This window comes from Narcine bancroftii, chromosome 9 (genome assembly GCF_036971445.1).
Source record: "Narcine bancroftii isolate sNarBan1 chromosome 9, sNarBan1.hap1, whole genome shotgun sequence".
NCBI lineage: Eukaryota > Metazoa > Chordata > Chondrichthyes > Torpediniformes > Narcinidae > Narcine > Narcine bancroftii.
The window spans coordinates 122,676,742-122,690,477 of record NC_091477.1 but is presented as its reverse complement, the minus strand read 5'-3'; the positions used below and the strand labels follow the sequence as shown (position 1 = coordinate 122,690,477).

General features: G+C 43.9%; 1 protein-coding gene across 10 annotated transcripts in view; it reads left to right on the top strand.

Moving 5' to 3' along the window:
• LOC138742762 (scavenger receptor cysteine-rich domain-containing protein DMBT1-like) overlaps window positions 1-13,388 on the top strand; it is a 43,452-nt gene extending 30,064 nt beyond the window's left edge. For 6 of the 10 annotated variants that reach the window (XM_069897625.1, XM_069897622.1, XM_069897624.1 and 3 more), the window contains 11 exons: window positions 386-703; window positions 1,999-2,313; window positions 4,336-4,647; window positions 5,235-5,549; window positions 6,006-6,320; window positions 6,396-6,470; window positions 8,186-8,491; window positions 9,066-9,197; window positions 10,163-10,249; window positions 10,328-10,414; window positions 11,272-13,388. In XM_069897625.1, coding sequence (XP_069753726.1) covers window positions 386-703; window positions 1,999-2,313; window positions 4,336-4,647; window positions 5,235-5,549; window positions 6,006-6,320; window positions 6,396-6,470; window positions 8,186-8,491; window positions 9,066-9,197; window positions 10,163-10,249; window positions 10,328-10,414; window positions 11,272-11,318 — 2,309 coding nt within the window. In that variant the 3' untranslated portion in view covers window positions 11,319-13,388. The remainder of the gene's footprint in view (window positions 1-385; window positions 704-1,998; window positions 2,314-4,335; window positions 4,648-5,234; window positions 5,550-6,005; window positions 6,321-6,395; window positions 6,471-8,185; window positions 8,492-9,065; window positions 9,198-10,162; window positions 10,250-10,327; window positions 10,415-11,271) is intronic. The other 4 variants (XM_069897621.1, XM_069897618.1, XM_069897627.1 and 1 more) reach the window with 4 other exon arrangements.
• Window positions 13,389-13,736: the final 348 nt, after the last annotated feature.

Sequence of the window (13,736 nt, the reverse complement as noted above, 5' to 3'; positions counted from 1 at the left end):
GTTGGATCAACGAATCTCGTGGTCTTTTACGTTGGTGTCGTACAGACGACCGATTTTTCTCTTCATATCTGAAGAATTTCAGGAAAAGGGCTGTAAAACGTAGAGCGAATCGGCAGAATCTTATCCCCGTTCAGGGGAATAATTTTTTTTTTTGTGGAAAGTTGCATAGCATGGTCATCGGTGTTTTAAAAAAAGAGCAAGCATGAAAGAATTGGTTGATCGATCGATGGATCAATTGAGTAATTGATTAATGATGCTCTCTATACAATCATACTCGGCTTGAACTCGACAGATATTTCCCGTCGATAAATGTCATTGATTCTCCTTTGAGCCTAATCGTTGCAGCAGGGAGACATTTTAATTTCTGCTAATATATATTTGGCAGGACATAGAAAGCCCAGGCTGGTTGACGGCTCCGACAGATGCTCCGGAAGACTAGAAATTCAGCATGGAGAGACCTGGGGCACGATGTGTGATTCACACTGGGACTTATTGGACGCACGTGTGGTGTGCACAGCCTTGAAATGTGGCGACGTGATATCCGTGATCGGAGGGGCATATTTTGGGGAGGGCAGTGGTCCGATGTGGAAAGATTCCTATGAATGTGAAGGCAATGAGAGCATGATCTCGGATTGCGCAACGACGACGCAAAGACATGACCACAATTGCACGCGCAGAAGTTCTGTGAGCATCATTTGCTCAGGTAGGTTCACCTTTCCTTCATACGTCGAGACTCATCTCATCAACACACAATCCCAACAATGAATTCATGTCGAAACGTTTGGTCCTTACACTGCAACGTCACTACAGATAAAACTATTAAATCGCAAAAGAAGCAATCTACATCAACCATCCGGCCTACCCCTAAATTGCTCAGTTGATCAACTGGCCAGACATTCACATTTGTAAGTCAAGAGGTACATCCTGCCTGAACACAATTCAAAGCAAAGCAATGACCATATTATTATAGTACACCACAGCGCGGAAACTCGTCCTTCGGCCCTTCAACACTGTGCCGAAATATTATTCTGGCTCGTTCCACTGACCCGCACCCACTCCATATCCCTTCATCTAAAGGTTAAAATTGAGCCCCCTTCCGCCACTTCTGCGGGCAGGCTCTTTGTTAGTCGTGGAAAAAAAAATAGATCTGTTAAAATCACCTTCTTTCCTCTGGTTGAAATTATCCTCGCATCAAATCATTGTTATGTGAGGATAATCCAAGAGATTCGTTTTAGAATTCGCCCATTTTCTGTAAACCCCGGTGTGCTGGGCTAACTTGCTTTCCTACGTGGTTACATTCTTAATTTTATTTGTATGCTCCGCGGTCTTTTATGGAACACAGGTTGTTCAATGAACATCGGCTTATGTTGGAGGAACAGTATTGTGTCTGGGTGCGTTACAACAGTCTTCGTCTCAATTAGAATTTGTTGAATATTTCCAGCAATTATCCTTCAGATTTCAAACATTCGAAGCGTGATATCTGATCATTTCACATTTATATTCTCTCTCTGCATTCGCAACTCCTTCACGCGGAGCTTTTGTTCTTTAATCTGTGCCGGACATTCCTGGCTTCATGAATTCAAACTTCAATATGCAAACGGCGTTGGTAAGTTCCATCATTATTATGAACTTCCCAATGTCCATGAGAGGATGTAATTAGCCAACCGCTTCATTCCAATGAAAATATTTCTGCAGGGCTGCGGGACAAGAGTTTCCGGAGGGATGAGACAGCGTCCAAGAAAGCAAAATAACATCGACCCAATAGTCACCACTTTATAGCGAATAGGGAAAGGATCGTGGCGGCAGTGAGGCTTCTGGGACCTATCTTTGACTTTGACCAAGTGTGGGTGAAACATGGGGGTTAGTCCTTCAGTTAGGAATCTAATACACTGTTCCTCCTGCTGGAAATGTCTTTTTTTTTCTGGCTGAGGAAGGAATGATTTTCCAAATGGACAAGAACCCAGCTCATGTTTTGTTTTCATTACTTTTGTTTCAAAGGTCAAAAAGGTCCACGATTAGTCGGTGGGAACGACGCGTGTTCAGGTAGAGTGGAGATATTGCGGGGAGAAATCTGGGGAACAATCTGCGATGCGTTTTGGGATTTACAGGATGCGTCTGTCGTCTGCAATAATCTCCGCTGTGGAGTGGCGTTATCAGCGCCTGGAGGAGCATTCTTTGGCGAGGGAAATGGCACGAACTGGAACGACGTCTATGAATGTCGCGGCAATGAAAAGCGTTTGAGTGACTGCCACATTGCGTCATGGACAGACCATCCGTGCACACACAGAAACGACGCCGGCGTTCTTTGCTCCGGTAGGTGATTTTCTCTTCAATATTGGGTCTGCTCAAAATGGCAAGAATTTTCTTGCACTAATTAATGCTGGAGCATGAATCTGTTCTTTCTCGTATATATTAGAGCACTGTGGTGGCTACGGGTGAATTTATATATATTTTTAAAGCAATTATACATACAACTCGGTACCAGCCATATCGGCCCCGAGCCCGTGCCTCCCAATTAACACAACTCCCAGAACGTTTTTGAAGGATGGGAGGAAACCGCGACACCGGGGCAAACTCAGGCAGACACGGGGAGAACGTAAAAACTCTTTGCAGACAGCAGGGGATCGAACCCATGTCCCATCGTTGGCGCTTAACAGCGTTGCGCTAACCGCTGCGCCAACCTTGTGTGCGTAGTTTGCTCAATTATCTCGGGTGCTCCGTGGCTTTGGTTTCAGAATATTTATTGTTCTTTAATTTGCCCTCACTGAGGTTCGGAAAAGGGAACAGCATTAAACTTCAGAAGCTAGAAATCTGAGATGAAGGCAGGGAATTCTCGTGCAGGATACAGCCTGAAGGAAAACTTGCAGATTGCGTTGGTGGTGAAGAAGCAGATGCAAGGCTAGCATTCATTTCAAGAGGAATAGAATATTAGAGCAGGGATGTGTCGACAGAAATGGCACCGGCATTGTGAGCAGTCTTGGGCCCTTCAGAAAGGATGTGCTACCGTTGAAGAGGGTTCAGAGGAGATTCACAAGGCTGATTCCGAAAATGAAAGGGTTATACGAGAAGCTTTTGACAGATATTGGCCTGTACTCCTTAGAATTTATGGGAATGATGGGGGGGGGGGGAGGGGGTGGTTGGGGGGGGGGGTTGGTCTTACTGAAACATTTCGAATGATGATAGGCATGGACAGGGTTGATGTAAATAGAAAGTACAGAGATGGTGAGGAATTTCTTAAGCCACAGGATGGTTAAACTGTGGAATGTGTTGCCACAGGTGGTGTGGAGGCCAGGACATTGGGTGTATTTAAAGTAGAGATGGATAGGTTCTTGATTAGCTCGAGCAGCGAGACCGAGTGGGAAAATGGATCCGTTTATAATTAAATGGGGGGGGGGGGGGAGGGGGAAATTGATGGACTATAACTATCCCCTTCAGCAGATGACCTATAACCTAAGAAACAAGCATGTCATGTTTTTAAAAATATGACAGTCATATTTACCAAATGTGGGTGCAAATCTTTAGATCTCCTCGCCCCCTCCCCTTCCTCAACACCTGAGTCAACGTCCCCTCGAGATCTAGGTAAATCATAGAAAATTGAAGCCTGTGGAGTACACAACGATTCCCGACAATTCCTCCTTCCTTCCTTCCTTCCTTCCTTCCTTCCTTTCTTTCTTTCTTTCTGCCTGTCTTTCTTTCTTCCTTCCTTCCTTTCTTTCTTTCTTTCTTTCTCTTTATTTTTTTTCTCTCAGTCTTTCATTCTTTCTTTTGCTCCATCTTTCTTTTACCTTCACCTTCTTTTTTCCTTGGGATTTCTTCTTTTCCTGTCTTTGGGAGGGTCGGGGGTGGGGTGGGATGAGGGATTATAATCATCATGTATCGGGGATCACGAGACCATTTCTGTATTTGAAATATTCTTTTTATTGTTGTTGATTTCATGTTTGGTTTAAAAAGGTAAATAAATTACTTAAGAAATTTCAGTGTTGGTTGATGCAGGATTTATGCTAAAAATGCACAGACAGGATATTTATTTGGAGGGATTTGGACAACGGCAGGCAGGTGGGACTAGTGTGGGGGGGGGGACGTTAGATTGGCGTGAGCAAGTTGAAGGATCAGTTTCCACACAGTAGGAATCCTTCATTCTATTCACCTAAATTGGACAATTTAACCTTTTACTCTTTTTCTTTCCAAAATCAATCAATTTGCATATCTGCAAAAGGTTCTAACTTCATTAATTTTACCCACATTAGATTCGCCAGTGGGAGGACTTGCTCATTTTTTCCATGACATTTTTCAGTGAAATAATGAATGACATTTTTCACCGGATTATATTTACAGCTGATCGTTGGCAGTTGCGACTGGTTGATGGAGCGGGTGTTTGTGATGGCAGAGTGGAAGTGTACAATGGTGGTGTTTGGGGCAGAGTAACTGACGATCTGTGGGACTTCAAAGATGCAGACGTGGTGTGCAGGCAACTGAACTGTGGTTCTGCAATAAATGTTTACAACTCCTCGATATATGGAATTGGCAAAGGATCAGTGTTAATGAATAACGTCAACTGCACTGGAAGTGAACCTAGCATCTGGAACTGTACGTTTACTCAACCAAAGGGCTTATCATTAGGTGATGATGTTGGCGTGTTTTGTTCTGGTAAGAACTTCTTGTTACTTCAGAGTGTGTGAGTGTGTGTGTGTTTGTGTGTGTGTGTTTGTGTGTGTGTGTGTGTGTGTGTGTGTGTGTGTGTGTGTGTGTGTGTGTGTGTGTTTGTGTGTGTGTGAGTGTGTTTGTGTGTGTGTGAGTGTGTTTGTGTGTGTGTGAGTGTGTTTGTGTGTGTGCGTGTTTGTGTGTGTGAGTATGTTTGTATGTGTGTGTTTGTGTGTGTGTTTTTGTGTGTGTGTTTGTGTGAGTGTGTGTTTGTGTGTGTATGTGTGTGTATGTGTGTGTGTTTGTGTGTGTGTGTGTGTTTGTGTGTGTGTGTTTGTGTGTGAGTGTGTGTGTGTGTTTGTGTGTGTGTATGTGTGTGTGTTTGTGTGTGTGTTTGTGTGTGTGTATGTGTGTGTGTTTGTGTGTGAGTGTGTGTGTGTGTTTGTGTGTGAGTGTGTGTGTGAGTATGTGAGTATGTGTGTGCATGTAAATGCAAACACACACACAGACAAACAAAGGTTATCAGTGGAGCCAAGTCAATTGCAAAAGTCGGACAGACTTGTTCCAGACACTGTTATACTTCTATGCCGCAGATCATAGTCCCATAAGACTGATGGACGGTGGGAATCGTTGTGCCGGAAGGGTAGAACTTTATTACAACGGAACCTGGGGAACTGTGTGCGATGATTCTTGGGATTTAACAGATGCGCTTGTTATCTGCAAAGAACTGAATTGTGGGTCAGCTGTAAACGCCACCGTCTCCAGTTGGTTTGGTCAAGGTTCAGGTCCTATCTGGATGGACGACGTGAACTGTTCGGCGAATGATTCGGCATTGTGGCAATGTTTGGCGAGACCACGGGGCGAGAACGACTGCATTCATAAAGAAGATGCTGGAGTCATCTGTTCTGGTGAGAATTAACTTCAGACATTCACAGTCTTTACATTGTGATGGCGAGTTCTGGTCACGACAATCAGCGAATGTAATATATTTGTTAATTGAATGTTAAAACGGTAACAAAAGTGTTAACAGTTTAATAATTGTGGAAGAAGATTATGAGTGAATATGCCGAGATTCTCCTTGGTTCAATGAATCACGTTCCTGCTGGAATGTTATTGTCAGGTCTTCATGGTATCCGCAACATACACGACACTAGTTGGCGCGGCGGGACCTTCCACCTTGAAATACTTGTATACAAATGCTCCTTCCTCTTTTAAAATTAAATACATTGAATGTCTTGACGATTCGCACCTTCTAAGTAAATTAACTTTTTAAAATCGGTTTCATTATACCATGATGGGGATTTTCTTTTTAGTCGGTGAATAATTCCAAATTAAAGTGAATACCCTTTTTCATTTTTCTTTAGACTACATGGCGATTAGGTTGGTGAATGGAACGAATCCTTGCCAGGGCAGACTTGAAGTTTTCCATAATAATATTTGGGGGACTGTTTGCTCCGATTCCTTTAATATGGTAAATGCAAAAGTGGTTTGCATGCAGCTCAACTGCGGCTCAGCAACAAAGGTGAATATCAACGCGGCATTTGGTGAGGGGTCTGGTCCGATCTGGTTCGATGAAGTGAAATGTCGCTTGGACGACACCCTCTTATGGCAATGCCCATCTTCACCCTGGGGACAACATAACTGCAACCATCGAGAGGATGTCGGGGTCACTTGTTCAGGTAAATCATCCATAAACAAAGACACTTGGCATCTGGAATATTCCATAAAAATGATGGGTGGAATTTGTTTTGCAGAATCAAAACCAACTAAAAGTCAGGATGAAGGCATCGGCAAGGAGAGCATCGTCCATCAAATTCCAAAAGATGCTGGTAATATCTGATATGTTCATTATGAACAAAACATGTCATGTATTCAGCGACCCGCTTTAATGACTCTTTCCATCCACCTCTTTGACAAAAGAATGCATTTTCTTCATTTACAATCTCAGAAATAATCCAGACTATCAGATGCTTGGTTGCTTTATGTACTATGAGCGAGAACAACTTTAGGTACAATAAAGGGAAACCTATACCACAATCCGGTACTTTGGAAGAAGCAATGATGGGACAATGGCCTTCAGTAATGAACTGTTGCCGATTGAGGGGCCGGATCGCCTTGTTTGGATGTTGTCAGGGATGGAGTCAGGCGTCAGACACAATCAGAATGTCTTTCAATTGTCCAACAGATGTAATCAAATCTAACTACAAAAAGGGAGAATGGTTAAATGCACCCATTCTGCAGCATCTGCCATTTTGTGTGATCATTTTTTTTTAGCGTGGTAGGACATGCTTATAGCGTACTCTATAAAACTGGATATCATTGATCTCCAAACAGCATCGATCCCATCTTTAGGCCGCACTAAGCTTCAGCACTCTGCAAGTGAGCCGTTATGGTCTGCTGAACATACGGGCATCCGTCTTGTAACCTGCAACAATTCGATTCCCAGATCGTTGGCCACGCTGCTTTGCACACTGTGGCACAATGGGATTAGGCTGAAACTGGTTAAAAAACAAAGTAATAAACAAACTTCATACAGGTCTACAAAAATAGGAGATGCATAGAGAGGGCGAACAGCCAACGCCCATTTCTGGGGTGAGTGTAGGAAACACCAGAGGACACGTGTAAAAGGAGGGAAGTTTCGGGGAGACTTCAGAGGGTAATTTGGTTACTCAGAGGGTAACATCCAAGTGCCTGGGATGCATTGCCAGGGGTGGTGGTGGAGTGTGGTACAACAGTGAAATTTAAAAGAATTTAGAGAACCACGTGGATGCAATAATAAAATAGAGTGTTATTGGTGTGAAGGGAACAGACCCAATCCTTATCGAGGGCTCAGTAGTGGAGAGGGACAATACTTCACATTCTTGGGTGTCAACATCTCCGAGGATCTGTCCTGGAGCCTCCATGTTGATGTAATCACAAAGAAGCCTCGCCAGCGCCTAGACTTTGTGAGGTGTCTGAGGAGATTTGGTATGTCACCGGAAGACTCCTAAACGTCTACAGATGGACTGTAGAGAGTATAATGGCTGGTCGCATCACTGTTTATTATGGAGGCTCCAACTCTTAGCACAAGAATAAACTCCAGAGGGTTGTTAATTCAGCCTGTGAGGATCTTGACATGAGGCAGTGTCTTAACAAAGCAGCCTCTATCCTCAAAGACCCCCCACCACCCAGGCCACGCCCTTTTCACTCTGCTGCCAAGGGGAAAGGTACAGGATCCCAAAGACGAGCGCTCAGCGGCACAAGGACACCTTCTTCCCCGCTGCCATCAGATTCCTGAACAACCAATGAACCAAAGACCTGGCCTGACTTTTCGTCCACTGTTATTGTTATTTATAGTAATGTTGTTAGATGGTTAAACGGTGAAGCTGCTGCAAAACCCCGAATTTCATGACTTGTTCATGCCAATAAATTCCGATTCTGATTCCGAGGCGGGGTAGGTTTCGATGGAGGGCCTGTCCTGTGTCGTCCTGCTCTATTTTCTATGTTCCAAACGGTCCAGGAGAAATTACATTTCTCAGGTTTGCACATGGATTTGTTGTTTCAGACCTGCGGCTCGTGGCGGGGTTTGATCAGTGCTCCGGAAGAGTTGATGTTTTCGTCAATGGGACGTGGGGAACCGTGTGCGACGACTCGTGGGATAGTCAGGATGCTGAAGTCGTGTGTCGACAATTAAACTGTGGAGAACCAGTCGTGACTCCCGCTGGGATGTTGTTCGCCCAAGGAAACGGCACTATTTGGATGGACGAGGTGAAATGCAAAGGGAGCGAACTCCTCCTGTGGGATTGCCAATTTCCTGCTTTCGGTCGTCATGACTGTGGACACAAGGAGGACGTCGGCCTGATATGTTCTGGTCTGTGCTCTACACCTTCCTATCGTCCGAGGCACTTCTCCCAGTACCTCGTCTCGTATTTATCCCGTAAACCCTTCAAGAACACAACGCGCATCCCCGTCTATCTCTTGAATTTAATTGTCCATTTGGTTCCTCCAGTGACCAGCTGCAGGCGCCCCGTCTCTACCCTCTTCTCATTCCTCCATCTCCCCGTGTCCCCACCCCTTCCCCCCTCTACGTATGTTCTGAAAGGTCATAGTAATTGGGCTGGAGTTTCCTGAATTGTTCTGTTGGCGTTTTGTGTCATATTTGTGTTTCCCACGACTTTGTTGTCGTCTGTCTTGAAAACGTCACCCCGAAGAAAAAAAAAATAAGCCAAGTGAGATTTCCATCCAGAAAATATATTAGGCATGTAGCAATCTAAATGGGACTCAAATTTAACTTAAAATGACCAGAATCAACGTGGAAAGTTCTTCAATCGGATGGAACGTTGACCCAGCATAGGCCTGAGTATTTCTGGCAGAGCCAAAGACGGGATGCGGGGTTTAATTCAAGGAAGGCCAATGTTCCAACGTGTTTATTGTCGGCATTTCAGGTTATCCGCTGCACACGGCTCCTTTCAGTTATGTCAAAACAACCATTTACATTATTCCCTGCGTTCTTGGCTGTCTTCTGGTCGCCGTTTCATTTTACCTGGTCAGAGATTTAATAAGGAACATCCAGAATGGTAAGTTAATAAATTGTCATGAACCCTGGCGAGTAAGTATTGAATCAAATTAGCGCCCGTCTTCTCCATTCATTCAAACAAGCTGAGATCCCAGAAACCATCTCGAATAGTCGATAGTCGGGGATGCAGGGGTAAGTGTGTCGATGTAGCTTGTGAATCCAGATCATACTCAAGTGATGTCCTCTAGAAAGTGAACTCGGTAACGTTGACGCCGTTTGGATGTTCGGTGTATCCAATGAATTGTTTTCCATCGTCTGCTCGCTCAGATAGACGAACAAATAAAACCCAGGAAAGCACTGCGCATGTTATTGTGAAAAAGGAAACATTATGGGGATGAGATTCCATGTTGCTGCGCATGGAAGATTGGCTGCTATCAGAAAAGAGTAACTTTATGTTCATGTCCAGCCGGAGTCTAGAAACGGGATGGGATTCTGCCTTGAAAGCGCCCCAGGCGATTCCAGCTAATGCATTCAGCAAAAACAACCACATCAGGACAGCTCCAGGGTTCCCCAAGCGCGCGTGTAATCGATTGACGATCGCAATATAAGCAACCTATAAACGCATGAAGGTGCTGGATTCAGAAAGAAAGAGAGAGTGATAGTGCGGGTGGAGATAGTGGGGGAGAGAAAGTAGGGGAGATGGAGGGGGATATAGTGGGGAGAGAGAGTGGGAATAGATAATAGGGGAGATAGTGAAGTAGACATGTGGGGATAAGATATAGTGGGGGATAGATAGTGGAGGATAGTGGGGAGAGATAGTGAAGGGAAGAGATAGTGAGAGGAGATAGTGGATGAGAGATAGTGGGTGGAGATAGTGGGAGGAGAAAGTGGGGGGACGAGGAGATTGTAAGGAAATAGTGGGGTGTGATAGAGGGGGAGTGATAGTAGAGGGAAGAGATAGTCGGAGGTGATAGTGGGGAGAAAGAGTTTGTGTTCGCCTCATATTTCACCCTTCTGCTATTTCAGGCCGCAGCAAACAACAGCAGTCCACGACTGGATTTCCTGGGCCGCTGTATGAGGACATAGACATTCAGGCGTCGGAGGATGGATTCGGTAATTATAATTAGTCTGGAGAGATAAATTATCTTTCAATTTAATACACTCTTTTACTTTAATGTTTTGTTTGGTCAGTAGATTCACATTCTGCCAGTTCAATGAATAAAGTGGAATATTATGTGGGCAATGATTGGCTTGAGCATAAAGATGAACTATTGGCAGGTAAGTTTTTAGAAGTTCTATTCTACGATATTCCTATTAGAACATGTGAGTTATTGGCTTATAATCAGTCCCAAGAACCTTACAACCACAAAACAGTCAAACTGTTTAAAACATTCCTCCACATTCCTCAATCACTGTATAATATTGAAGCGAAAAATCTACAGGGTTTTTCAGGAATATTACTCCAGCTGTGACAAGAGCTTCAGATGCATGGCAGTATTACCACAACAGGTTCCCTCTCAGTCTCCTGCCATCCTGTGAAAGAATTACATTGCTATTGTTCCATAGTCGCGGGACAAAAATCCCACATAATCGGGTAGAACATCACTTGGGCAACAGTTTCACCAGCAAGTTGAGAGCGGTTCAATGTCAAGGATCGTCCTGCGTGGAGAAAATCGATGGGAAATAAGGAATACGTTTGGATTCGCTGGTATCGACGAGATTCTGAATAAAATGAATAATGATTTAAAAAAATACAATCTTATGGGATGGGCAGGAAATCAATAAATTCGACTTCACTTTTACAAATAATAATTTTCACTATCGAAGAAGTTGAAGTGAGAACGCATTTTATTGGCAGATCAGGAAGTACGTGTCGGGAGAGACAGGGTTGACCTTGAAGCTCGTGCTCCTTCATGAGTTACTGCTTCTGCTGTCGGGTGTTGATCTGATCCATAAAATTCGTTTCTTGTTTTCGGTTTCCGGCCTATGCAACATTTTATTTTAAAAAGTCGTTGTAAAGTTGTGTCGAGAATTAGGGGAAGTGCAGATATTCGCATGCATTTTACTTCGCACAGTTTGTTATTTTTGTAGCTACTTTATCTTCATGTGCTGAGCCACTGCCTTCCTCTTTTCAGGATCCTTGTCACCGCCTGACGATGAATACAACGATATTGAACCATGAAGCGCGACGGTGTGACAATTACCAACATTCAGATTGTTTACCTTTGAGTTTGATCCAAATACCCTCCGTTTGGAATTTCATTTGATACTAATGTTGTCAGTAGAAATGAGTGCCCGCGGATTTTCATGAAACCTTTCCACGAAGTGAGACAGGAAACACAGCTCCCGAACATTTGGCAGCTTTCTGCTGGTAAATTATGGCTTTGACATATCATGGGCGGGGGGGGGGGGTTTATTCGTCCAGTTTTCAATCCTAGTTTTTTTTTAAATTAACGTGCTCCGCTTGAAGGAATTAGGCTTGTGGAAAAATTGTTCCTCCTTTTCATCTCAGTTTTCATGAAAGGAATGAACCTTAGAGCGAATAATTGACATTGGTTCGACCATCCCAAGTGTCTCTCTTGTGAAATATATCTGGCAATTAGCAGGTCAGTGGTTTGAGATTCATGTTATTTAACTGGACAAGTCTTTCCCTGGTCTGATATTCTATTCCTCTTGAAATGAATGCCAGCATTGCATTTGCCTTCTTCACCACCGACTCAACCTGTAAATCTACCTTCAGTCTGTCCCGCTCGAGGACTCCCAGGTCGCTTTCCATCTGGGGATTTTCAATCTTCTTCCCATTTAGAAAATAGACTCCCCGATTTCTTGATTTTCATGTAATATTACAGAAAGATAAAGGTTCCATTATTGTCACGTAATATTACAGAATGTAACACACATTAATTTTTTAAACTTTCTCTACCGTAAGGAAGACAGAGAGTCACCACTTTGTCAGGCGTCCCTCACAGAAATGAGACCCCAGCGAGGAACGAACTCGCAACCCCTGGTTTACAAGACCAGTTCTCTAACCACTGAGCGATCGGAGCCTATAGTATTACACGCAATTGCCTTCTCCCTCCCATCTTTGGCACAGACTGGCAATTGCAGGATTTTAGAGTGAAACACGGCCGGTTCCTTTAACAGACCATTTGAAGTCAGTGTGGATCCGAAGGCATCAGGACCAGGCTGTGGAAACCTTGGGAGCAGTGCTGTGTCCAGCTCTACCAAACTGCATGACAGTACACTTCCCGACATTAGATTTAATTTGCCACTTCCCTGCCTTTTATCCTAATCTGACGGAACTCCCCGTTTCCTCCACATTTTCTGCTCTTCCTCCTACCTTCGCACCATCTTCGAACAGCCGCAAAGCCATTCATTCCAGACTCACAGCAACAAGCGGTCCTAACACTGACCCCTGTGGACCAATTGCCACTAACCAGAATATGACCTTTGTATTCTGACTCTCTGCTTCCTGCCAATCAGCCTTTGCTCTACCCGCTTTGAGTATGTTTCCTGTTATACCATGAAAAGCTTCTCCAGCGAGTTCTTGAAAAATTTCACTCTGAGGCAATGCCAGTTAACACTTGGAATGTTGAAATCTCGATTTCTATGACCGTTGTATTCTTAGACCCCTCTTTAAATTGTTCATATGTCTGCAGCTAAATATAATCTCCTGCAGGAACTCAGCGGATCAGGTAGCCCCAGTGGGAGATAAAGAATGGTGGACGTTTTTGAGTTGAAACCCTTTAACATATATCTGTTCCAATATTTCTCGTTGATTGTCAGGAGGCCAATTATATCCCCCCATAAAATTGAATGCCAGCTTTTTTTTGCTACTCCCACATGCCCTTTCGTAAGTAATTTGCCAGGCCATCCCCTTCGTGACAATATCACGGTGTGACCTCCCGTTCTCTTCACCGACCTGTTGAACATGTCTCTGCGAAGACAATATCACATTACAGTGGACTGATCATCGTGGTCAATTCACAGCACCTTAGAGGCAATATATTCTTGCATTTCCCCCACGTATCTTATCCCATCTATCACCACTGAATTGACTTACCTTCCCTTCTCCAGTTGACACTGCATACTCCTCTCCAGACTCCATCCTCTATCTAGCTGTCAAATTGATTTAAATATACTCTAACAGCACTGGGAACCCCACCCCCTGAAATGGACCAATCTTTCATTCGATGTTATTCTTGTTTTCTCCTACCATACATTTTTGTTCATTAAAAAGATCTGGCTGGCATCTGTGCATTCTACCAAGATGTTTATGTCCGACTGCAATCTATCTGCAGATACCGTGCTTGAAGTAAAAACATGCTTGTGAAACTCAGCATGTCAAACAGTGTCCTATAAAATCACCAACATTTCGGGCTTGAGCCATTCGTCAAGGTATAACGAAATGTAGCGAAACGACTGAATCGGCCTTGCATGGGGAATCTTATCAAATGCTTTACTGAAATCCATATACACTACATCCACCGCTCTACATTCAACTATGTGCATTCATTACATCTTCAAATAATTCAGTCAGCTTCGTCACCTTCCCCTGACGAAGACATGCGGACTAATCCTCATCACATTATGCCTCTCT